Source organism: Oryctolagus cuniculus, chromosome 3 (assembly GCF_964237555.1).
Source record: "Oryctolagus cuniculus chromosome 3, mOryCun1.1, whole genome shotgun sequence".
Classification (NCBI taxonomy): Eukaryota; Metazoa; Chordata; class Mammalia; order Lagomorpha; family Leporidae; genus Oryctolagus; species Oryctolagus cuniculus.
This window is the reverse complement of record NC_091434.1, coordinates 182,500,794-182,525,927: the sequence shown is the minus strand read 5'-3', so window position 1 is coordinate 182,525,927 and position 25,134 is coordinate 182,500,794. Positions and strand designations below refer to the sequence as shown.

At 48.9% G+C, this 25,134-nt stretch overlaps 1 protein-coding gene across 14 annotated transcripts in view; it reads left to right on the top strand.

The window, feature by feature from the left end:
* AGK (acylglycerol kinase) overlaps positions 1-25,134 on the top strand; it is a 102,325-nt gene that overhangs the window by 16,361 nt on the left and 60,830 nt on the right. For 11 of the 14 annotated variants that reach the window (XM_070071400.1, XM_070071399.1, XM_070071398.1 and 8 more), the window contains 2 exons: positions 18,577-18,616; positions 22,349-22,428. In XM_070071400.1, coding sequence (XP_069927501.1) covers positions 18,577-18,616; positions 22,349-22,428 — 120 coding nt within the window. The remainder of the gene's footprint in view (positions 1-18,576; positions 18,617-22,348; positions 22,429-25,134) is intronic. The other 3 variants (XM_070071403.1, XM_070071402.1, XM_070071401.1) reach the window with 1 other exon arrangement.

Here is a 25,134-nt window from a genome sequence, read left to right as displayed (position 1 = left end):
GTCCTCGTTGTCTCCTCCATGAGTGCTCTCCGGCTCTCTCCTTGCGAGGCAGCTACCATTTCTGCAGGTCTCGAGTGTTATTTCTTCAAGGAAGTCCTCCATGTCCCCTGCAGTCTGCGTTGGGTGGTCTTCGTCCGTCTTCTCCGTAGCACTGTGCACTTCTCCTGTGTAACGCTCATTCCTATTCTGATTTTTGGTTCCATTCGTTTCTTCTAAGACCGTAAAGGCAGGGCCCCTGTTTGTCTTGCCTGGTGTTGTCCTGAAGGCCCAGGCCATAAAAAGTAATTTTTTTATGTATGGAAGTAATGTTTTATGTATGGAAGAGGGATAAGCAGGAGACTGAAAGCAAATATCAACTCAGAGGGCAGATATGGAGTTCCTGCCTGGCCACTTCTGAATTCATAAATCCATGGTGCTGGGTTCTGAAGGAAACAATGCCCTGACTCCCTAGAGAGGTCACTCCTCCGCTTTCTGGGGCATTTATCTTGAATGTTCACGGTCTTGCTCCCTTCCTCCCTGCCTTCCATCCTTCTCCTTTGACAGCCTTAACCCCACTGCCAAGAGAAAGTAAGAGACGTGGGGCAGATGCCCCGGCACGCATCAGTGCTCCCTTCCTGTCTTGAGGGTGAGGCGCCGTCTTCCTGCACCGGGCCCCCTGCGGGCCCCACTTCCTGCCCAGAAGCAGCCTCCCGGCCCTCCTCTCCCCGACACTGGGTCTCTGGTCCCTCACCTGTACCCTGAGTTCGTACTTCGTGTGTCTTTCCTGGCTTAAACATGGCACTCAACTGGCAGTGCTGCCGGTGGCTCAGTTCCTCGTTACCAGAGTGTGCCTGCGACAGTCTTTCCCCCATTTCTAGCCCAGCAAAGAGGCTGGTAGCATGGAAGCGGGCAGTGTAGGACAAAAGCTGTCCCTGGAGTCGCACAGAAGTGGTCACTTCCCAGCAGTGTGACCCCGGACTCTGTTGGTCCTTAGTCTGTAGAATAGCAATTTTTCCTTGGGGCATTGAGGAGTAAATGAAATAATCAAACAATTCAAGCTGTTGGTGTGCTGTCTGCTAGACATAGAGGATCAGTGAATAGTAGTAATCGTGCGTGAATTTGGGGAAGTAGATTTTACTCGGTGCTTTGGAAGTTACAGTGCTGCCGGCGGCTGGGCAGGGGGGGCTAGGGACGCAGCTACCGGGGAGGAAGACGGGACCTAGTAAGTTGGTGTGGTAAGATCTGGTTTTATGTTTATTTCACCTTCCATGTGTAAGGAGACGGTTGTAAGACTGACACAGCCACTGCGGAAGAGGCAGGGCGCAGGCAGTTAGAAGCAGCGAGCCGTGTGGGCTCAGAATGCTGCCTTCACCTCTGGGGACCTGTCTGGCCCTGGACTGTTTGCCTTGGTCTTGGCTGGTGGGCCCTGGTGTGACTCTCAGCCAGGCCCGTTGTCTCGTTCGGGGTGGCTCTGCTCCTGTGAGTCCCGGCCCCTGGGCCCCGCTCACCCTTTCATAGGTTTGGGGGGGCTGTGCTCCTGTGAGTTCCGGCCCCTGATCCCTGCTCACCCCTTCGGAGGTTCAGGGTAGCTCTGCTCCTGTGAGTCCTGGCCCCTGGGCCCCGCTCGCCTCTTCGGAGGTTGGGGGGGAGGCTGCTCCTGTGAGTCCCGGCCCCTCATCTCCACTCACCCCTTGGGCTCAGCTTCTGACAGTCATGCTACCCCCCCCCCCCCATGTGAGCGAGGGCTCCCTCTCGTCTACTTCCCCAGAGCGTCCTCTCTCTCAGCCAGACTCCCGGTACCTTCCTGCAGATTCTTAACCTCACAAACACTGTGCATCCACCGTGTTACCCGATACAGTAGCGGGCCATGGTCCTGGGCCTACTTTCGTAGGACTTTATTAATAGCGGAGGTTTCTCCCCAGGCATGAGAACGTTAGCCTTGATTACTGTATGCTAGCTTCTCTGAGCATTGGTGCAAGCCACCTTCCGATTCTGTGCTCAGAAACATTTCCTAGGAGAGGTGAAAGGGGATAGCTATGGTTTGCCTGAGGGATGTGTTCAGTGTCATTCAGCTTTATTGAGAACTTAGTATAATGATAATAGCTAATGTTTAGTCAGAGGTTGCCATGTGCCAGACATGATTCTAACACTTTACAAGTACTTTTTTATTGTGGTGATAATTTGATGAGCTGGCTATCAGTCTTAACACCAGCGTGAAATTCCTAGCCCTACGCAGATGAAGAAACTGAGGGCCAGCAAGATTAAGTCCTGTGCCCAAGGTCACATAGCTAGCAAGCACCAGGGCCACAGTTCAAAGCCAGACATCCTGATCCTAGAGAGACTAAAGGCAGCCATGTCCCAGGTGCCCCGAGAGGTACAAAGAGCTGTGAACCGAGACCATCGGAACCCTAAGCCCGTGTGGTGTAAGTGGGGTCGTCGTGATCTGGGCTCCCGGTCAGACCTGAGTGCAGGTCTTGCTTGTGCCACTTTCTGGTTGTGTGATTTGGAGCAAGTTATTTAAGCTTGCTAAACATCTCTCCATTCACCACATTGCTGTGATGTTCAGTAGTCACAGCTCCTGGTGCACCCTGCAGCCACCAGCCAGGCAGGCATTTAGCCTGGGCCACGCTACCAGTCCTGCACACTGCAGCTAACAGCCAGGCAGGCATTTAGCCTGGGCCACGCTACCAGTCCTGCACACTGCAGCTAACAGCCAGGCAGGCATTTAGCCTGGGCCACGCTACCAGTCCAGCTGCCCGTGTGCTTTGTTGGAGTACCAGGGTTTGCTGCTCTGGCTCCTGACCCCAGCTTCCTGCTAACGCAGACCCTGGAGACGATGGTGATGGCCCAAGTGATTGGGGTCTTGCCATCCTTGTGGGAAACCTGGATTAAGTTCCCTGTCCCAGTTTTGACCCAGGCCGTTGTGGACATTTGGAGATGGAACCAGCAGGTGGAAACTCTCTCTCTGCATCTTAAATTAAAACATACGTTCACACATTTCTATTAGAGATGTGCAAGGGAGTATGTGCTTGTGTCTTATTTGAAGGACGCAAAGAAAATGTTAGAGATACCTGAAGAAAAAGAGAATTTTAAATCACATTATTATGGACATTTTAATCAGATAAAAATTAGAATAATGTGGCTCCCCATGTAACGTCACCCAGCTGTGACAAATATCCACACTGCACTTTTAGCTAATATTGTTGGAGGCTATTGATTTGGAAGAGGCACTTGCACTGGGCCCAACAGACCAAATCTGTGTAGAGTTCACTCATAGTGTCAGCTTTGGATGGTGACAGAAGGCTCTGTAGCTCTTTTTGCTGCAAACAATCAACCAAGCTATAGCCAAATAAGTTCTGACAGTGAGATCATGTTTGGGATTTGTTTTCACACATTCCAGTAAGAGATAAAGTAGAGGACGCAGGAAAATGAGATTAGTGTCTTCAAAGGGTAAGTCCTTAGACCAAGTGAATTTAGCAGGGTTTATTTGAGCAAAGCAAAACTGATTCCTGAGTTGAGGGCTCTGAAGAGAAGCTCCAGCGAAGTGACCTGACAGCGCGCGCAGAGAGCAGAAGTGAGGCCTAGGAGAACTGTTTACGTGTCGTTTTGTTCAAGAGAGCATCAAAGCAAGCTTGCCACACTGCATTGTGTCTTCTGAGTCGCGTGAGCTGTGACTCCCCTCCTTTGTAACAGTGTTCATCTGTTTTAGAAACCTGGCGTACGTGTGCCTATAGACTTTCATCGGTGGGTAGGCCCGGCAGAGTGCAGACCAGTGCAGAGCCATGTGCGAGCCTGAAGTGGAAAGCGAAATAAGTAAAGCTGACCTTGACGTCATTTGGAATTGTGATTACTGTTTTCATGGTGGGTTTTTTGCATTCCTTTTTATTTTGTGCAGTGTATTAAAGTAGTTATCTCACTACATTTTGGTATACCCTTAAACGTCGCACCTGAGGCCTGTCAACACCAGCCCTGGATTGTCCCTCCCGTGTCTTGGTGACTGGTGATGGATCCAGGTTCTAGGTCTTCTGTGGCTGGAAGGGATCTCCTGGGAGCTTCTTGGAATGCCGACTCTCGGGCTCCATCCTGAACCTGCTGCGTCAGACCCTGTGCTCCGCGCAGACCCCCAGGCGACCTGTCTGCACGTCAGCATCTGAGAAGCACCGCTCTGGAGCCGTAATTTAAATAAAATTTAGTAGAGCCTGTTGATCGGGCTTGGGCTCCTGCACCAAACACTAACAGGCCAAACCAATAGACACTATGACCATAGTGGCTGAGTGTTGGGTGACTGCCGGAGGCCCTGCCGGCAGTTAACTAAACTGGAATCAGTTAACTAGTTAAGCTGTGGTCAGTTAGGCTTTCTGTGCTGTACTTCTGTTTTCCTAGAAATGCTCTCTGATCATGTTGGCTGGAGTTCTTAAAACCAGTGGCTGCTTCTCAGAATGGTTTTGTTTAGTTTTTATTTCAAAAGCTGAGAGAGTTAGAGATGGTCCATCTGCTGGTTCACTCCCAAAGGCCCACAGCAGCCAGGGCTGGGCCAGGCCCTCGCCAGGAGGCTACAACTCAGTCTCGTCCCTGCTTGGGTAGCAGGGAGCCAGGATCACCTGCTGCCTCCTAGGCTGCTCATTAGCAAGAAGCTGGAATTGCAAAGAGCGCCGGGGCTTCCAGGGGCTCCAGGATGGGTTGCAGGCATCCAAGGCAGGTGTTTAGCCTCTGTGCTAAGCAGCTGCCTGCCCATAAGGGATCGTCCACTCAGCAGGACTGATCGAGGTGGTGTAGGTCAACCGCCCGTTGCTCTGTGCCTGGACTGTGGTTTGCCGTCAGTAAGTGCTGGCTGTTACAGAACCACATGATTGGCTGGGTGTTTGCTTGAGGAAGCGGAAGCCGGGAGAAATAATTTTTTGGCTCCACCACTGGGATACTTGGTGATTTAGGAAGAGGAGAACTGCCTGGGAGAAGTGGTTTGAGGAGGAGGTGTTAGGTTCTGTTTGCCAGAGACCGGAGCAGGACAACCAGGGGCAGGTGTGTGAGATTCCAGGGGTCAATTATGTGTGAGCCACCCTTGAGAGTAGACTCATATTTTTCCTTTTGGTGCAGATTATGGTTTTGTAACCTCCCGGGCTTTGGTACCTCTGAGGTTTCTGGTAAACAGGTGTTTCACTGTGTCGTCAGTTCAGATCCCCCCCGACATCGCAGTCGGCGCACCATGGCCCAGCTGCTTCATGTAGCTGAGGTAGGGAAAGTTTCCCCACTCACAGCTTTTCCCATCGCAGACTTAGTGAAATTGGAAGGAAGCAGTTTGAGTTTGTTTTGCTGTTTTAGCCATCTTGAAGTTCATCTTTCATCAAGCGCTGATGCCGAAATTGGGGTGTTTATGTGTGCTATTTAAATAAGCTCATTTATGGGCAATTAGGTAACACACATGTCAGCCCAGATTTGACAGGGAAAGGGGAATTAAAAAATAAAATGAAGTTTAATTATAGTCTCCTTCCTTTCAACTCTTCTGTTAGATTATCTAGAAAACAAATTCCTTTTAAAAAAACAGCCTACATTTGCTTCCTCTCATGTCTGTGGCCTGCAGGGGGATGAGATGCAAAGGCAGGGGGTATATTTAACCTCCATTTTGTTTTGCTGATTTCCTGAGATGGTCAGGGATTTTTATATCCGTGTGTGTTGTCCCAAAGACTGCAGAGAGAATAATCCTGGCTGATGATCAGCATAACTAACCCCCCCACCCCGCCCCCCGCCCCAGGTAGTAGCTGACACCTCAGAACTTCATGGTGCAGAATAGAACACTGACGAGAAGAGCTACCGAGGATCTGTGGGCCGGAAGTTGTCCTGTATCCTGGAGCCAAAGAGAATACCATTTTGTGCATGCTGCTTATAGAAAACAACTTGCTTGGTGGCAGGGAGGTGGGAAAGAACTCTCATCCTGTGCTGTCTTCTTGAATAGTATCATAATCTCCGTGTAATCTGTTTTCTGTGTTCTTTTTGGATGTACATAGACTGGAGTGCCTTATACATAACTTAGCCTAATTATGTGCTTATAATTGTATATGTAAATGTATAATGGCCGATGGATTGCAAAGAACTAGCATTTTGGTTGTCACCAAAACCTTACCTGATGGTGGTCCTGTCTGGCCTTGAGCATAAACATAGCAGCCAGTCAGTAACAGGACTTTTTTCCAATGTCTGCAGAGCTTGGCTAGCAAACTTTGGCCTCCATGACCATCAGGATGCTGAGAGAGCCCAGGGCTAGAATGAGAGTGTGAAAACAGAAGAGCTGCACGTGTCAGGAAGCCAGGAAGATGAAGGCCTTCTCCACGGTGTTTGTCTTGGTCCACAGAAGGCGGGAGGGAACTGAGAACTGACCCTCGGTTATGAGCAGTTATGTCGGTCAGGGACAAGCCCAGATGATGAGCCTCGTTAAAGATGCATTTATTTGAGAGGCAGAGTTACAGATGGAGAGAGGGAGAGATAGGAACTTCTTCCAGGTCTCCCACGTGAGTGCAGGGACCGAAGCACTTGGGCCATCTTCCACTGCTTTCCCAGGCCATAGAGAGCTGGATCAGAAGAGGAGCAGCCAGGACTCGAACTGGGGCCATATGGTATGATGGTGCCGCAGGCTGAAGCTTAACCTGCCACACCACAGCGCCGGCCCCTTAGTTGGCTTGTTCCTAAGACCACTTGTTGGAGAGAAAATGTGATGGTGGCAGTAGTGTGAAGATGAATTGAGGTGACCACGTGGTGGCATTGGCTGGTGATGTGATGCCGCAATGGCGAGTGCTTTATTAACCGCGTGTTGACCACTCTGGCACGTCTGTAGAGAGCAGATACAAGCAGAGTACTAAGGGGGAAGTTGCCAGGTTAAGAATCGGGAAACGTAAGTTTTAATGCTGCGCCTTTGGGCTGGCGTTGTGGTGCCGTGAGTTACGCTGCTGTGTGCAGTGCTGGCATCCCATAGTGGAGCGCAGGTTTAAATCTCGGCTGCCCTGCTTCCTGTTCAGCTCCCTATTCATATTCCTGGAAAAGCAGTTGATGGTGACCCAATCGCTTGAGCCCCTGCTACCCACGTGGGAGACTAGGGTGGAGTTCCTGACTCCTGGCTTGGGCCTGGCCCAGCCCTGGCTGTTGTGGCCATTTGGGGAGTGAACCAGCCGACAGAAGATCTCTTTCTCCATATCTCTACCTCTGTTTGTCACTCTGCCTTTTAAATAAATAAATCTTAGAAAGAAAACTTGTGTCTGAGACAAATCACGAGGCTGGAAGTTTTCTCGGACTAGATGTGTTGGTTATTGTCGAGGTGCTGGAAGGAGATGAGAGTACTCTGGTAAGTGAGCAGCGCACACTTGTGTGGGGCTTGGACTTGAGACTGGAACCACACATGTACTGTGTGTGCCCACGTGCGTGTGGCTTTGCCCAGAGGAGAAACACTGCTCGAGTGGCCTTTGTTTCTGATGGGGCTCGCCATGCTCCTGGGTCGGTGGGGGTCCCGTGTGTGTGGAGTGGAGTGTGCCGAGCACTGAAGAGGACGCTTCCCAACCTGAGAGACTGAGGTCTCCAGGAAGTGGAATGTGGGCTTGCCGGGATGTGATGTAGGGTTTGTGTACATTGACAGATAAATACAGTACAAATGGGGTTGCAGACCTGAAGGTTAAGCCATGGTTAGGTGGTGGGCAGATCTTCTGTATTAAGTGGGACCAAGGCCCTCTGAGCAGGGTGACATGGAAACGTGAGCTGGATGAGCGTTGTGTGTGGTGCTTCATTCCTCACTGCTCGGGGTTACCACTCATTTCAGTGCTGAATTACTCTTTCTTCCTAGGAAGGAACTTGACCGCCTGCCTCCTTTCCTCTTTCCATTTTAGCACTTAGGTTCTTGGGGAAATGCTCTGGGCTCGCTTTGTGTGATCAGAAACGTTGCTCCTGTTAACTGTGGCGCCCACCAGCATCCGTTCCGAGACACCATTTGACTGCACAGTTCCCGAAGGCAAGGGTGGTACGCTTTTTCCTAGTCCAGGCGTCACTGCTGTGCACTTGTCCCTTAGAGCTGCTGGTGGAATTTTTCTTCTGCTTAAACCCTCTGAGTCAGCAACACGGATGATGGAATTTTAATGCCATTGATTATCTCTGTGTGCTTGTTTCCTCTGTTACGTACTCCGAGGAGTTATTAGTGGGACTGCTTTCTGCTGTCATGACAGAAGGGAACTTCTTTATTGTGTTGTGCTTGGCAGAGAAGCCAGACGGCTCCTCAGGAGCAGGAGCAGGAGGCCCTCAAACCCTCTAAAGTCACTACGCCCTGACTTGCTGGCACAGAGATCCTGATGCACTTGGAACTTCCTGACTGGGAGAAGTGGCTCTGCTTGTGCAAGGCACACCCACTGCAGACACCAGCTGAGCTTGTTTTAATGAGATGCTTTTGGGTGGGATCCCTGGGTGACTTCAGAATGGGGACAGGTGGCCAGAAAAACAAATGCATTCTTTGGGCTATGTGGTGGGACTGAGCCCTGACCCTGTGATTCTAGACTGGGGTGGAAAACATGTAAGTCCTGCAGAATCATTTTGGTCTTGCCCTGCCAAGGCAACTGTTTGCAGGACTCAAATGCAAGGTGAGGTTAGAGATAAGAGTCTGTTCGTTATGCCAGTTTTCAGGCTTTGTTTCGATGATTGCTCCTGTCCCATCGTGAAGTCCAGGGCATCATCCAGTTGGACATGTCTTAAAAATGGAGCTCATTGGCTGGCGCCGCAGCTCACTAGGCTAATCCTCTGCGTGCGGCGCTGGCACCCCGGGTTCTAGTCCCGGTTGGGGCACTGGATTCTGTCCCAGTTGCTCCTCTTCCAGGCCAGCTCTCTGCTGTGGCCTGGGAAGGCAGTAGAGGATGGCCCAAGTGCTTGGGCCCTGCACCCACATGGGAGACTGGGAGGAAGTACCCAGCTCCTGGCTTTGGATCGGCGCAGCGCCGGGTGTAGCGGCCATTTGTGGGGTGAACCAACAGAAGGAAGACCTTTCTCTCTGTCTCTCTCTGTCATAGTCGAACTCTGCCTGTCCAAAAAAAAAAAAAAAAAAAAATGGAGCTCATTGTCAGTTGGAGTGAGGCTTCTTTGTTAGCTGGATCAAAAACCTGCCCTTCTAAATCAACTTTCAGTATGTTCCCAAAATTCCTAATGCAAATATTCACAGAAGCAGGAGAAGATAAAGTGTCTGTGTGAAGTTAAAGTCTAAAAAGGGTATGGAAGATGACGTTATTATGCTTACACGGGTTCCCGGGTGGACTTGGTGTTAAGCGGAATGCTAGCCAGAGTTCATTCTCTAATACAGTATCCATGTGGGATGCTGACACTGCTGGCTGTGCCTGCACCACGGTGTCTCCCCTCTACTCGTGCTCTTTAGAAATACCTCCTCTGGCTTGCTGGGTGGAAGGAGCACATTTTGGATCGAGAGATCTCTTTTCCCCCAAATGCTGGCTTCTCAAAATGAATGCGTTCCTCTTGCCAACACTCAATCTCTGGTGAAATCCAAGTGTCGAGTAGCAAGGGCCTGATTATTTGTTCAGTAGCACCTATTTTCTGCTAACTTTACTAAAAACTGTAAACACCCACAGACTGATTACCCAGTGCCTACATGGGCCTTGGTCAGTTCAGGCGTCTCCCTGGTTTCTTTGTCCCCACAAGTCACCAGATCTGATTCTTTGTGTTTCTTCTCCTAGTTTACTTCTGCTTCTTCCAGAGAAGAGTGTGCTTGCGTTTGTCTCTTGACGTTTCAGGGTGCTGATAGTGACTATTGGTACCACACTAACAGAATGTTTTTCTCTTTTTCCTCCAGTGTTTCTGCACAGATGTTTCTGTTATAGATTGTAGTTCAGGCAGTTCACTCAAAGATTCCAATAATTATGGGATGTTGCTTTCTTCTAGATTATTATTTGATGCCATTTTTTAAATTCCCCACCAGTGCTAATGCATGCTAAATGGTTTTTATTTTTTTTATTTTTTTTATTTTTTGACAGGCAGAGTGGACAGTGAGAGAGAGAGAGAAAGGGCTTCCTTTGCCGTTGGTTCACCCTCCAATGGCCGCCGCGGCCGGCGCACCACGCTGATCCAATGGCAGGAGCCAGGAGCCAGGTGCTTTTCCTGGTCTCCCATGGGGTGCAGGGCCCAAGCACTTGGGCCATCCTCCACTGCACTCCCTGGCCACAGCAGAGAGCTGGCCTGGAAGAGGGGCAACCGGGACAGAATCCGGCGCCCCGACTCGGACTAGAACGCGGTGTGCCGGCGCCACAAGGCGGAGGATTAGCCTAGTGAGCTGCAGCGCCGGCCGCTAAATGTTTTCGATAACTGAGAAAAATACTGTCAGGCTGCAGGTTGTGGATAAACTCAAATTCGGTATGAAATGCTCATGGAGTGGAGGGATTAACTAAACTTTCATCGACGTGTATATTGTGATTTGTCAACACGGGGATGACCTTATTTCCTATTCCATCTGTAGTAACTGGCATCTCCACGATTATTCATTATTAAACACCAGTTTCCCGTGATTTGGTGTATTATATTTATTTGTACTGGTGACTAGTGATGTATCTGTAACGTTCTTTCAGTTGTTTGGGGTTCTACTTTACATGGATTGATGCTAAGGAAACAGTGTAATGTCTTTCTGGAAAACCGCCTGCTGTATCATTGTGTAACCCTTACAATTCTTCTGACCTAAATCCTAGTTAATCAGAAAAAAAAATCATTAGCATTTTCATTGTTTCCTTGGTATTCTCACTGGTTACACTATTGTCTCTCTCAAAATGGATGATTTTAGGCCCCAAAGATCAAGTGCTCCTCCGTGGGCTGCGTTTCCTCCTGCGTGGTCACCTGTGTTTTGGGCGGAATGATCCGCTTTTCCCACGTACCACGAGAGGCAGTGGCCATTGTCTGAGCGGGAGATTGGGTCGGGTGTGAACAGGGAGGTGCTGTGTGTGTAGGGAAAAGCTCTCCCCCTCTGCACACCCCTCTCAAATTCATTTCATCTTTGCTTCCGTCCGGCTGCTCCATGGACAACCAGTGGACGCAACCACTGGCAACATAATGGTTAATTATTCTAGGAAGCTTGGAGAAGTGGAAACAGTTGTTATCAGCATCTAAACTGGAAATCTGTTTTGTGTGAAGCAAAAACTGCATTTGCACGTACCGAGGGAAGAGCTGGTGATAGAAATTGCTACATGATTTGCTTCTAGACTGCAGTGGGAAATATCCTTTTTGGGAAATGGGGTGTATCAGTGTGAGTTTTCTCTCAATGTAAAGTTGTTATTGAAATAACTTATCTTATTTTGCAGTCGTAATCAAGCATTTATGGCTTGGAATAAATTGAGAGCATCCTATTACCTGACGTAGCAGCCAAGTTGGTATTCTTTTAAAGCCTCAAACAGTGACATCAGCAGATTTTTTTCTTATCCAGAGGCTCCTGATTTCTTTGTCAAAGAACCCACATTTTAGTTCTGGGCAGACATTCAGGGACTTTTTTTTTTATATGAATACATTTTGTACCACCTTTTTTAATGTTGTATTTCATTTCAGTCCTCAGGAGACAATTTGTATAAGGAAAAACATATGGGTTAGAATTTATATACAGTATTTTTGTCTGGTAACAGGGTCTCTGGTTCATATTTGGACTTCTGGCCAATTAACAATCTGGAACTTTCTGATGACCAGGCTCAGAATTCATCAGCCACTGGACGGTTCTCGTGGTGCATCCTGCTGCACCAAAACGAACTTGTCGGCCTCTGTAGAGGGCCTGGTTCCCCTCCTCCCCCCCTTCCTCTCTTACTTGAGAAGCAGAGTTACAGACAGAGAGACAGAGAGAGAAGTCTTCCATCTGCTGGCTCACTCCTTGAGTGGCCTCAAAGGCCAGAGCTGGGCTGATCCGGAGCCAGGAGCTTCTTCTGGGTCTCCACGTGGATGCAGGGGCCCAAGCATTTGGGCCATTTTCCACGGCTTTCCCAGGCGCACTAGCAGGGAGCTGGATCAGCAGTTAAGCAGCTGAGGCTTGAACCGGTACCCGTTTGGGATGCTGGCACCACAGGCAAAGGCTTAACTTAACACCACAGCACTGGCTCCACACTAGTTTGATTTATGTAGTGCGTGTGCATATGCACACACACACACACACACACATCCTGGGATCTTCTTGTCTGGTGACATTTCATAATGGTTGGGCATTTTTGTCTTGTCCTACACTGTAACGACTCCTACGCTTGTCCTCTGGTGGTGATCACACTGGCGAACCTGGCCAGCTGATGTTTCAGGAGTCCCCTTCAGTTTTGTGGAGGACAGAGTCCGGCGGTCTGAGCACTGAGTCAGTCTCCTGCTCAAACATTTGCCACTTACTTATTAAACAAGTATTGAGTACCCTCTATCTGTAGGAGAGTGCTGTGGGCTCTGGAAGAGAGAGTGGGGAATTATCTAGGACTTCTGGCAGCTTATAACCCGGGAGGGAAGATAAAGCAAGAATTCTAGGAATGGTGCGAGGGCCTGAGGGTATTGTATTTGGCCTTTTTTTTTTTTTTTTTTTTTTTTTTTGACAGGCAGAGTGGACAGTGAGAGAGAGAGAGAGAAAGGTCTTCCTTTTGCCGTTGGTTCACCCTCCAATGGCCACCGCGGCCGGCGCGCTGCGGCCGGCATACCGCGCTGATCTGATGGCAGGAGTCAGGAGCCAGGTGCTTCTCCTGGTCTCCCATGGGGTGCAGGGCCCAAGCACTTGGGCCATCCTCCACTGCACTCCCTGGCCACAGCAGAGAGCTGGCCTGGAAGAGGGGCAACCGGGACAGAATCCGGCGCCCCGACCGGGACTAGAACCCAGTGTGCCGGCGCCGCTAAGCGGAGGATTAGCCTGGTGAGCCGCGGCGCCGGCCTTATTTGGCCTGTTTTTAAGGAGAGGAATGTAATGATCACATTGGGGCAGGCAATTGGCAGAGTACTCAGATCTGCATCCCAGTGCCCGGCTTCCAGTCCTGGCCCAGCTTCCTGTGGCTGTGCACTCTGGGAGGAGGCAGCAGTGACGGGCTGTGGACTTGGGTGGCTGCCACCCACACGGGGATCAGCCGTGACTTCTTCCTTGCTGGCTTTGCCCTCGCCCAGCCTGGCTGCCGCAGTCATTTGAAAAGTGAACAGCTGATGGGAGAAATCTGACTCCATCTCGGTCTCTCCCTTTACCTTTCTGCCTTTGAAATAAATAAAATCAAAATTAAGGAAAAAATGATGAAATCCTTGTTCAGTAGACTCCACTGTGTCTTTTAGGAATAGTAAAACAAGCAGTTAGAGCAGGAGCGACATTCAGGGGAAAATGGGAAATACGGAAAACTTGACCTCTTCCCGTTACGCACCAGATTTTTTCTGACTTTCAAGTGAAGTGCGGTGTCAACTTACTAAAGAGAGATTTGGCATTCTCTGACGATCATCCCAATATTCCTGCGTTTTTTTCCTTCACTCTGCTTCTGTACTGTGTATGATTTTATCTAGTCTGATGCTTCTCCTGCCATTTTGGCCAAGTTGACTTTCTGGGACCCCAGACTGTGTTTCTCTCCATGCCTTAGACCCTCTGCTTGGCCTCCCGGCCGTCCAAGCTCGTTTCCTCTCGCATCTGGGCCTCCTGCTCTGTTCCATCTCCATGAACGGCACTGCCTGCCACCAGATTGCTCAGTGCACAATGTGGGTTCCATTTTTGATCCCTCTTTTTTTTTTTTTTTTTTTTTTTAAGCTTTATTTTGAAAGATAGAGATCTGTCTTCTATTCACTCCCCAGATGACTGCAACAGCCAGCCCTGGGCCAAGTGGAAGCCAGGAGCCTCTTCCAGGTCTCCCAAGTGTGTGGCAGGGGCCCAAGGACTTGGGTCATCCTCGACTGCTTTCCCAGGCCATTAGCAGGGAGCTGGATGGGAAGTGGAGTAGCTGGGACTCGAACTGGCACCCATATGGGATGCCCGCACTGCGGACAGCGACTTTACCTGCTACGCTATGACGCTGGCCCCTGATCCCTCCTTTTCCATTGATTTCCATGAGCCGTCCCTGAAGTTTGTCTCCCGTATTTACCTGCTGTGTGTCCTCCTTGTTGCTCTACCGCAGTCCTGTTCCAGTCACCAGCACTGAACCGCGTGACCGAGCGAGCCTCCTTGGTCTCCCCGGACTCAGTCTTACCTTCTGACCAGTGCCTGCCTTCAGTCTGCAACCAAAAGGGTCCCTGTAAAATGCACATCTGGCCACGTCAGTTCTCTTCAAACTCTGGCTCCTCATGGTCCTTAGAACAAAATCCAGAATGCCCTGAACAATGAGCAGGCCTCTGGGGCCCTGGTCTTCGCCTGGTTCTCGGTCCGGTCTGGCAGCGCCTGCACGGCTTGCTGCCCCCAGCTGTCCTGAGCTTCTCATGCGCTGGCACGGGCAGCCGTTTACGTGCTGTTGACTTTGCCTGGATTCTACTTCGTTTTTGCCTGGCTATTGCTTGTTTCTGTGCTGGACCTCGGCGTCAGTGTCACTGCTATAAGGAACTTCTCCAATTCCTGCAGAGCTCGGTTAGACACCCTGTTGCGTGGCCCCTATGGAGCACATAGAGGTCACACTGCATAGTGGTTGCGTGTTGACGTGTCTTCTTTCCCTTCTATGCTGGGAACGTAACGAGGCAGGAAAGTGGGGCTGCTTCGCTGGCACATCAGTGCCTGGCGTATTACCTACCAAGAACTGGTCCTCTACTCGGCCACCAGTCCTCGCCAAGAGCCGCTGTTGGCCGGTGATCCTGAGGGACCCTGCTCATTGCGCCGTGCTGGCACTTACGTTAAATGAGTGTTTTCCTGTTTTTGGGAGCTTAATCACACCTGAACTTTCAAACAACATTATCTAAATGTAAATTGTGGAAGTTGTATTAGATGAGGCTGGGAAGCAGTTTATGAATTTACTGTGCCGTGAAGTATACCTTTGAAGGTTTGTCCACCCAGCGTTGACTGAAGTCAAGAAAGCACCCGGGCAGTTCCGTGGAGTCGGGTCGGCAAAGGAAGGGCTACAGCCCAGCTTCCTGGCCCGCCCTGCCTGCAGCCAGCTTCCCATCTCTGAGTGCGTGCTGTGTGTGACGTCCTCACGCCTGCCTTGCGGCGCTGTGACGGAGATGAAACGTTGATGAAGCAGCTGCTGTTGGGTGGTTACCGTAGGATGTTAAGTTACCTTCAGTTCCAGCTCTGCTGCTCTTACTGAAACGCTTTTGGGTTTCCTTTCTGAAATGGCTTTCCGAGCTTGCTGCGGACATCAGACAGTCTCAGTGGAGACATCTTTTTTTTCCTTTGAGGATGTGTTTGATTTTTAGGAACAGCCTGGTTCAAAGAGTAGGATCAAGATAGTTGCCACCTGCTTTTGATATTGAAGTGAAGTATGATTGTGAGATTTTCTTCTGTACTATCCAACGTGGTGCATATTCCGCCTTCCTTACCGGTGGCATTAACAGTGTATTCCACTTGGCATATTAAATTCAGAGTTAATTCCAACAGACTTTTGACTGTGAGAACACTGATAAATCAAGCAGCATTAAGCTCCAGATTGAGATCTTTAGATACGTGTCGCAGCCATCAAAACTTGGCTTGTGGCAGTAAAGGGTTTGGGGGGGTGAGTATGTGGTGATGACTTAGAGGAGCCTGATGCCTTGCAGTGTCTGTCCTTTGTGGAAGGGTTCTGGAACCTGATGGCAGAAATGAGGCAACACGGGCAGGGATGTAGACAGGCTTGCAGCCTTCACAGTTTCTTTCACAGCTTGTGCGGGAAAATCCAGAGTGAGTTCGCAGTGTAAAGGGTTGGAGGCACAAAGTAGTGTTTCTCTGCAAACAGCAAAGCACGAGGGCTGGAAGGTGTTCCTGGGGCCATGTGGAAGGTGGGCGGGGCATCGGCGCAGTCCAGGGAGAGCCAGTGGCCAGTGGCTGTGCCCACTCAGGGCAGTGTGACTGGCGTTCAGTTTCAGCTCTCCTTGTGTATGGTCAGACATGTGAAGTATTCATAAACTACGAGGGTTGTTAGTGTTAATTGCTTTAAACTGCTTTGCTGGTTTTTACCACATTGACCCTATCCTGTTTAGTTGGTTGCTGCTCTAAGATGACTCACTGACGACTGATGGTGAGGGAAACGGAACAGCAAAGCACGAGCGTGCCTGCGTTCTGGGGAGGGAGAAGGTGGCACAGCTCCGCTTGCCGCCCGGGCGGGAGCAGAGTCTCACAGGGCCTTGTTGTGAGGACCCAGACTCCACCAGGCACTGGTTCCCTAAAATCTCTACCGAACAACCTGGGCTTTGAGATGCTGGTTCTCTTTAACGGAAGCTTATTCTTGGGCTTCAGACGTGCAGCATTGGTTCTCTGCGTTGGGCAGTGGTTTCCTGTCGCGGGAGGTTGCTCGATGGAACGTGGGCGTATCCTGCAGCTCGGCGGGGGAAGACCAGTCACTGAGCAGCTCTGACTGTGGCCGTGGCCAAAGGCAGCCGGTTGCTTATTTTCATTTATTCTCATTCAAATTTCAGTACCAAAGTGGACTTTGAATAACTGAAAGTAGTGCAGAATTCAAGGTCCTTGATGTTAGAAAAAGGAAGAGAACATGGCCTTTCCTTTCTTTGAAATTTTTTCTGCTAGGTTGGTTATTGGTCATCTTTTCTAGGTATTAGTTGCTATTTTTTTTTTTTTTTGAAAGAGTTAGGGAGGGAGGGAGGGAGAAGCAGAGATTGTCCGTCCTCTCTGGTTCACTCCCCTGATGGCCACAGCAGCTGGAGCTGGGCCAGGCTGAGCTGGGGAGCTTGTTCCTGTTCTCCCACGTGGGTGCAGGGCCCAAGGACTTGGACCACCTTCTGCTGCTTTCCCTGGTGCGTTAGCCAGGAGCTGGATCGGAAGTGGAGCAGCCGGGTCTTGAACCAGTGCCCCCATCCTGGCCCCATGTAGGATGCTGGCGTCTCAGGCAGAGGCTTAACCTACTATGCCAAAACACTGACCCCTAGTTTCTTGACTGAGGTTAAGCAGGTTGAAGTTGTCAACGTGGGTAGCACTGACTCTAATGGAGAAGATTCTGGAGCTATCTAGGCAGTTAGCACTATTTAAAGTCCTCTCTGGTTTATACCTCCTTTAGAGCCCTTTTGTATTTAATGTAATTCTTATTTATTGCTAAATAAACTAGATACTTTGGTTACATGACCAGGAAATTGTACTTTTTCACATGGATACTGCAAGAATTTGTTGAATCATGCTTAATCTCACATCTTTTCCACTTAATTACAGTCTAACTGTATTTTTCCATTTTAGAGATGATTAAAACATTTATTTGCATCCATTAACCAGTACAAATATGAGCATTTAAAAAAATTTTTTAGGTCATCAAATTCTGAGAGAAGGTTTTCATTTTTGGAAGCCAAAATTTTGCCTCTTGACAGAATTTTCCATTCATTATATAATTGAGTGTTTGACAGTGATAAAAGAAAACAAAGGACTTATATAAAACAGTAGCAAAAGCAAGTAAACATCAGATTTATTTCTGGCAAATGACCTCAGTAATTTCCATTGAATATGAATTCCATTGAATGCAGGAGGCAAATGACCTGAGTAATTTTTCCCTGGTTAAGAAATTGTGGGAAGTAGGGAATGCGTGTGTGTGTGTGTGTGTGTGTGTGTGAATTTCTCACCATTGTTTTAACAAATTCCCACAAACTTAGAGGTGCAACAGTGTCTCATCACACACGCGCTCTGTGGATTCGTGGGTTGCCCGGGACTCGACCTTCTGGGGGCTCCAGGAGGCTGTCCACTCCCTGGCCTTCCTGTTGCTGGACTGCTGCTTGTCTTGATGCCTGCTCAGCCTCCATTTCCAAAGCCATCAAGGCTGTGTGCTTCTGACCCTTCTTCTTCTTCAAAATTTATTTATTTATTTGAAAGTCAGAGTTACACAGAGAGGCAGAGAGAGGGGGAGAGAGAGGTCTTCCATCTGATGGTTCACTCCCCAGTTGGCCACAATGGCTGGAGCTGTGCCGATCTGAAACCAGGAGCCAGGTGCTTCTTTCTGGTCTCCCATGTGGATGCAGGGGCTCAAGGACTTGGGCCATCTTCTACTGCTTTCCCAGGCCATAGCAGAGAGCTGGATCAGAAGTGGAGCAGGCGGGACTGGAACCGGTGCCCATATGGGATGCCTGCACCGTAGGCGGCAGCTTTACCCACTACGCCACAGTGCCAGCCCCTTCTTTGTTTCTGATAATATTTGGGAAGGCTGTGCTTTAAGGACCCTGTGGTTAGCTTGGGCCTGTCCAGAGAATCTAAAATAATCTCCGCATCCCAGGTCCTAAATTTAACCACAGCTGCAAAGTCCCTGATGTGAAGTGAAGTAAGGTGTCCTCTGGCGATGAGGATGTGGATGTTTTAGGGGGAGGGACGCTGTCCTACCAACCACAGGACGGAGAGACTTGCATTTAACACAAAATTTCATTCAGAGAACATACATTTTTCAGAAGTGCCCGTGGTTTGTTACCGGGTCCGTAAGAAGCTTCCACGTGGCGTTTGAGGGAGGAGGTGTGTGTGTGGTCAGGATCTCGGCTGTTGAAGCTCATGGCCGTCTGCTTTGTTTCTTTCGACAGTGATAACCTGCTGAGGAGAGCGGCCTGTCAGGAAGCCCAGGTAATGCATTCTCGGGACAGAGTTACGGCTCCTTATCTCCACGCTGCAGGAAACCCAGGCCGCCCCTGGGACCTGGCAGTGTTCGTGTCCAGTGTTTCGGCTCCTCTTCCCCAGCGTCAGGGATGAATCGGGCTGAGAGCCAACTCCGAGTAGAAGGGGAGGAAGCTGTCCACCTGCTGAAGAGCAGCTCTGGCGCCCGCCCCTTCAGCCTGGGTTGCTTCTGGATCATTCCCAAGAATGCATACCTGGACTGGCTGGAGCTCTGGGAATTTGTTTCTGCAGTTGTCCTGGAAGATCTGGCTAAACTGTGAATCACCGCTGATCCAAATAACCCCCAAGGATATCAGTTCAAAACAGGTGTTGCCGCTGAAAGTCAAATCCTCTTAACATGGTTGATTCGTATTTTTGAATCCCATCTGTCTAGCACAGCTGATTCTTACCATGTGTCCTGCTTGCCCAACTCCATGAGGTTTACTTAAATACCCGTTTGTCTGGGAGCATTTATAGCTGAACGGTGAATCCTTTGAGCTGTAAGACCGTAGTTCTGCTCCTCCCTCCCGGTTTGTGCGCTACACCTTGGGGCTGCATGGCTGGGACTCAGTAACTGGTTATATGTCAGTTAAGCTTATGACGTCAGAAGTACCACAGAAGAAACGTGAAGGTAAAAAAATAGCAAAGGGATAAAGAAGTTAGTCAGAGAAGTGGTTTTCTTTTTTTTTTTTTAATAGAAAACATTTAATAAATTTCAAAAGTGCAACTTTTGGATTATAGTGGTTCTTCCCCCATAACCACCCTCCCACCCACAAACCACCCCATCTCCTACTCCCTCTGCCATCCCATTCTTCATTAAGATTCATTTTTAATTATCTTTATATACAGATCAACTCTATACTAAGTAAAGATTTCAACAGTTTGCACCCACACAGACACGCAAAGTATACAGTACTGTTTGAAGACTAGTTTTACCATTAATTCTCATAGTACAACACATTAAGGACAGAGATCCTACATGGGGAGCAAGTGCACAGTGACTCCTGTTGTTGATTTAACAGCTGACACTCTTATTTATGACGTCAATAATCACCCGAGGCTCTTGAGACAATGAAAGATTGAGCTGCTAAGGCCATGGAAGCCTCTTGAGTTCACAAACTCCAACCTTATTTAGACAAGGTCATAATCAAAGTGGAAGTTCTCTCCTCCCTTTAGAGAAAGGTATCTATCTCCTCCTCTGTTGGCCCCTACAGAAGTGGTTTTCAGAGTTCATGCTTGTTTCTGAAACAAATAACCATGAAGACAGATGCTAGTCACAAATTTATCTCTTTAAATCCATGTTTTAAGAATTTTATTTATTTTTTTGTTTCAATGTGTTATGATTCTAAGTTGTTTTGGAAACCAATTCAAATAAACTTCAGTAATAACTGAGGTGGTCACTGCCCCCAGCTGGCCATTAGCAATGGAGACTCCTCTTGGGAGAAGAACTGGAGCTTTGAGTACATAAGATTCTAGGAGCTATGGAATCAGGACAAGGAGGAATAATGTAGTTGTGTAGATCTGGAATCTGGCATGCTGGAGAGCCTTGTTAATTTAATCACTTCTGGCCACATTCAAGAAAGGGTAAGAAAAGAACAAATGACAGTATTTGGAAATTTGTTGGCAAAATGTTAAGTCTAAGACTGAAAACAAGGAAATGATAACAACCAGCACCTTTCTATATGTAACATATGTATATATATAAACAGTCCATCAGAAATAATCTGAAGGTTTTTGTTTTTGTTTTAGAAAGATTAATTTACTGGGGCCAGTACTGTGATACAGAGGGTTAAAGCCCTGGCCTGCAGTGCTGGCATCCCATACGGGTGCTGGTTCGAGTCCCAGTTACTCTGCTTCCAGTCCAGTTCCCTGCTGATGTGCCCGGGCAAACAGCAGAGGCTGACCCAAGTGCTTGGGCCCTGCACCCACATGGAAGATCCAGAAGAAGCTTCTGGCTTCAGATTGGCTCAGCTGCAGCCATTGCAGTCATTTTGGGAGTGATCCAGCAGATGGAAGACCCCTCCCTCCCTCCCTCCCTCCATCTCTACCTCTCTCTCTCTCTCTCTCTCTCTCTGTAACCCTTTCAAATAATAAAATCCTTTCAAAAAGATTTATTTATTTGAAAGGCAAAGTTGGAGATACCTTCCATTCGCTGACTCACTCTCCAAATGGTTGCAACAACTGGGGCTGGGCCAGGATGAAGCCAGGAGTCAGGAACTCTATCCTGGTCTCCCAGGCACATTAGCAGGGAGTTGGATCAGAAGCAGAGCAGCTGGGACTCACACCGGCGCTCATAGAATATTGGCATTGCAGGAGGCAGGTCAACACACTTTGCCACAAGTCTGGCCCCAGAAGCGTTTCTTCAAAGCAAGAAATCATCAGTCATGAGAAAGAATTTCTAGTGGATTGATAGTAGATTTAGTGAGTTATTTGATAAGAATCTTTGCATAACTTCAATTTTTCTCCTGTCTCTCCTTTCTAGAATTCTAGAATTGTAGAACTTGCTGCCTTGGTCCATCCAAGACTTTTTTTTTTTTTTTTTTTTTTGACAGGCAGAGTGGACAGTGAGAGAGAGAGACAGAGAGAAAGGTCTTCCTTTGCTGTTGGTTCACCTTCCAATGGCTGCCGCGGCCGGTGCGCTGCGGCCGGCGCACCGCGCTGATCCGATGGCAGGAGCCAGGTGCTTCTCCTGGTCTCCCATGGGGTGCAGGGCCCAAGTACTTGGGCCATCCTGCACTGCACTCCTGGGCCACAGCAGAGAGCTGGCCTGGAAGGGGGGCAACCGGGACAGAATCCGGTGCCCCGACCGGGACTAGAACCCGGTGTGCTGGCACCGCAAGGCGGAGGATTAGCCTAGTGAACCGCAGCGCTGGCTCATCCAAGACTCTTATCTTTGCCCCTCTTAGTGCTGTCGCTCTCATTCTCTTTGTCCACCTCATTCTCCAGTCCAAATATAATGGCAGCCGCTCCTACTCAGCCCCCATTTTCACTCCCCAGATCTAGTTCTCTGCCTCACCCTTCATTGTTCTTTAGCGCTGAGACAATGAAAGATTGAATTTTGGAGTTAGGTAAAAATTCTTGGCTTATAACTTTGAATAACTTAACTTTTGGAATCTTGGCTTTCTGATCTGTAAAAATGAGATTATTCAATACCTCTGTGGTTTCTGAGAATTATGTGTGTAAATGTGCAGCTATTCGGGGCCTAGTAAATACTAACTGCATTTCTGTGTGAGTTGCTGTTGTCTAGTTAGCATTCAGAGTTGCAAAGAGGAGGAGGCAAATAGAGGGGTTCATTTCTCATATGTATAAAGATATGAAGATGAGTTGGTAATATTTTTATGAACAAGCTATACCAATAAAAGTTGAAGAAAAGGATTGTACTCAGAAAACTAAACACTCCCTCCAGACAGCCTGTGGTGTTACAGGTTTTATGTTTATAAAAAAACCTAACCATATCTTACAGAGAAAAGAAAAAGTTACTTTCCTCCCGTAGGTGAGGCAAGGTGTTTATTCCAGTATAAAATTGAGCCTTCTGCCCTTAAATAGTGGTACACTTTTGATGTTAATATGCGATCATAAAAGATATGGTATCCACTCTGGGAAGAAAACCAGATCTATAGGAGTGAGTTTTTTGGAATTGAAGAATGTATGTGATCTGAATGAAAGGACATTTGTAGAAAGCTGTTCTTTTTTCTTTTTCAGGTGTTTGGCAATCAGCTCATTCCTCCCAACGCACAAGTGAAGAAGGCGACGGTCTTTCTCAACCCTGCAGCTTGCAAAGGGTAGTTCAGTCTGTGCTGTGCTGTGTGCGGCGTTTCTAAGCGGGAAATCGCAGCGCGTCGAGCAGCTGGTTAGATTGTGTGGAACTGGAAGAAGGAGCTTCCGTACTCCTTTAGCACTGAGATTCATCTGCAATGTAGAAATAACACTTAATAAGAAATAGCTGTAAAGCGAATCGATGCTTAGCCCAGTTGTCTGATTGCAGTCTAATAAGCATTCTAGAGTTAACACACTCAAGGAAGTCTTATCTGCTTGAACATAGTCCCCGTGGGAGCGGCCGCTCTGCTGTGTGGCGTAATTGTTGGTCCATTTCTGTCAACAGGATGTTCAGAGATGGCTAAGAGCACCGGGGGCTGGGGAGGGCAGAACGTTCTTCCTGGAAGGCTTGGAACCTCGAGCGGGGTCTTCCTGACTGAGGAGATGGGCCCTGGGGCGCGAGGGCCCTGCGTGTGCCCGTTTCGTCACAGGGCAGTCTGCGAGGAGACTGGGGGAGGAGCTGGGGTGCCGGTAGGTAGTGATGGGTTCGTGGGGTTCACCGACTGCACCAAATGTAGCACCAGAAGGGGAGGCTGCGGGGGTTGGGCAGCTGGGAATTCAGTCTGTTCCCCGGAACACATGCCATAGGCAAAAACCTCGTCGGCAGTGTTAGTTAGATGACAACTCTCATTTGGAAAGGTGAATACAGAGACCCCTAATGCCTTTGGAGGAAATCACTTAGAATTTACGTTAAAAAAATGTTGAGGAAGAATAAAAATGTGATCCCTTTTATTTTCCTTCTGCCCACAACAGCTCATGTGGGCTTTCCTGAGGATTCGTCGTGCGCCACCCAGTGACAGGGACGCTCTGACAGGTGCATTGTTGAACAGTTGGGCCGTGCATTTCATTTTGTTCATTTTGTGAGATTCCATTGAGAGCACGCGCACTAACCTCGTGGTATAGCTTATTACACACCTAGGCTGCATGGTGTAGCCCATCACTCCCGGGTTAGTGTGCTACTGAAGTAGATACAGGCAGTGTGGGTGCAGTGGTATTCGTGTATCTAAACACAGAAAAGCACAGTGAGAGTACGGTGTAGGGCCAGGCCTTTGCCCTGACCGTGAGGGTGCTGGTTAGGACGCCCATGGCCGTGTTGCCTCAACTCAATTATTTGTCTGCTCCTAACTCTGGCTTCCTGCTGTTGCAGACCTTGGGAGGCCGTAGTGATGGCTTAAGTAATTGGCCGTCTGCCACCCACATGGGAGACTTGGATTGAGTTCCTGGCTCTCAGCTTTAGCCCAGTCTTCACTGTAGCTGGCATTTGGAGAGTGAACCAGCGGATAGAACTTTCTCACTCTGTCTCTTTGCCTCTCAAATAAAAAATTTAGAAAATATGGCATGAAAGATGAAAAGTGGGGTCTGTGCAGTACACCTCCCACGACTGGGACTGGCCGTTGCTGTGGGCGAGTCCGGGGTGAGTGCCTACGACGTTTTATACACTACAGTAAAGTGTACGTGGGGCCACAGTGGGTGTATACACATCTTTCTTCAGTAATCACTGTAGCTTACTGTGACTTGTATGCTTTATAAACTTTTTTTTTTTTACTCCTGTACTAACACTTAGCTTAACTTTTTAAACTCTTCTGTTAAAACTAAGACAGAAACACGCTAGCTTTGGCCTGTCCGGGGCTGGCCTCGTCCGTATCACTGACTGCCACAGCTTGTCTCACTGTGGTGAAGACACTTGTCTTCGGGGGTGGTCACGTGCACAGAGCTGTCATCTCCTGTGCTGACAGTGCCTTTTGTGGAACAGCAGCTGGAGGACCAGCCTGAGACTGCTCTTATAGTGAACCTTCTGAGTAAGGAGTACGCTCTGCCGTGATGACTGCAGTGTATACAATAGCCAGTGACTGGATTTATTATTATCACTACCATGTACTTCAGGTTGAACGTCTGTAATCTGAAAACCTGAAGTCTGAAATGCTCCAAAATTTGAAACTATCTCAAAAAGTTTCCGATTTTTTTTTTAAAGAGGTGTTTATGTGAAGGGCAGAGAGAGAAGGAGAGCGAAGTCTTCCATCTGCTGGTGCACTCCCCAAATGGCTGCAGTGGCTGGAGCTGAACCGATCTGAAACAAGGAGCTAGAAGCTTCTTCTGGGTCTCCCTTGTGGGTGGCAGGGGCCCAAGCACTTAGGCTGCCTTCCGTTGCTTTCCCAGGCCATTAGCAGGGAGCTGAATGAGAAGTGGAGCAGCTGGGACTTGAACTGGTACCCAAATGGGATGCCAGTGTTGCAGGCAGTGGCTTAACACCCTACACCACATCACCAGTCCAAAAAGTTCCGAATTTTAAAACCTTTTCTTTTTTTTTTTTTTTAAAGATGTATTTATTTGAAAATCAGAGTTAGAGAAAAGGAGAGGCAGAGAGAGGGATAGGGAGGGAGGGAGGGAGGGAGGGAGGGAGGGAGGGAGGGAGGGAGGGAGAGAGGTCTTTCATCCACTAGTTCACTCCCCAAATGGCTACAACAGCCGGAGCTGTGCCAATCTGGAGCCAGGAGCTTCTTCCGGGTCTCCCACGTGGGTGCAGGGGCCCAAGGACTTGGGCATCTTCTACTGCTTTCCCAGGCCACAGCAGAGAGCTGGATTGGAAGAGGAGCAGCGGGGACTCAAACCGATGCCCATATGGGATGCTGGCACTGCAGGCAGCGGCTTTACCCGCTACGCCACAGCGCCAT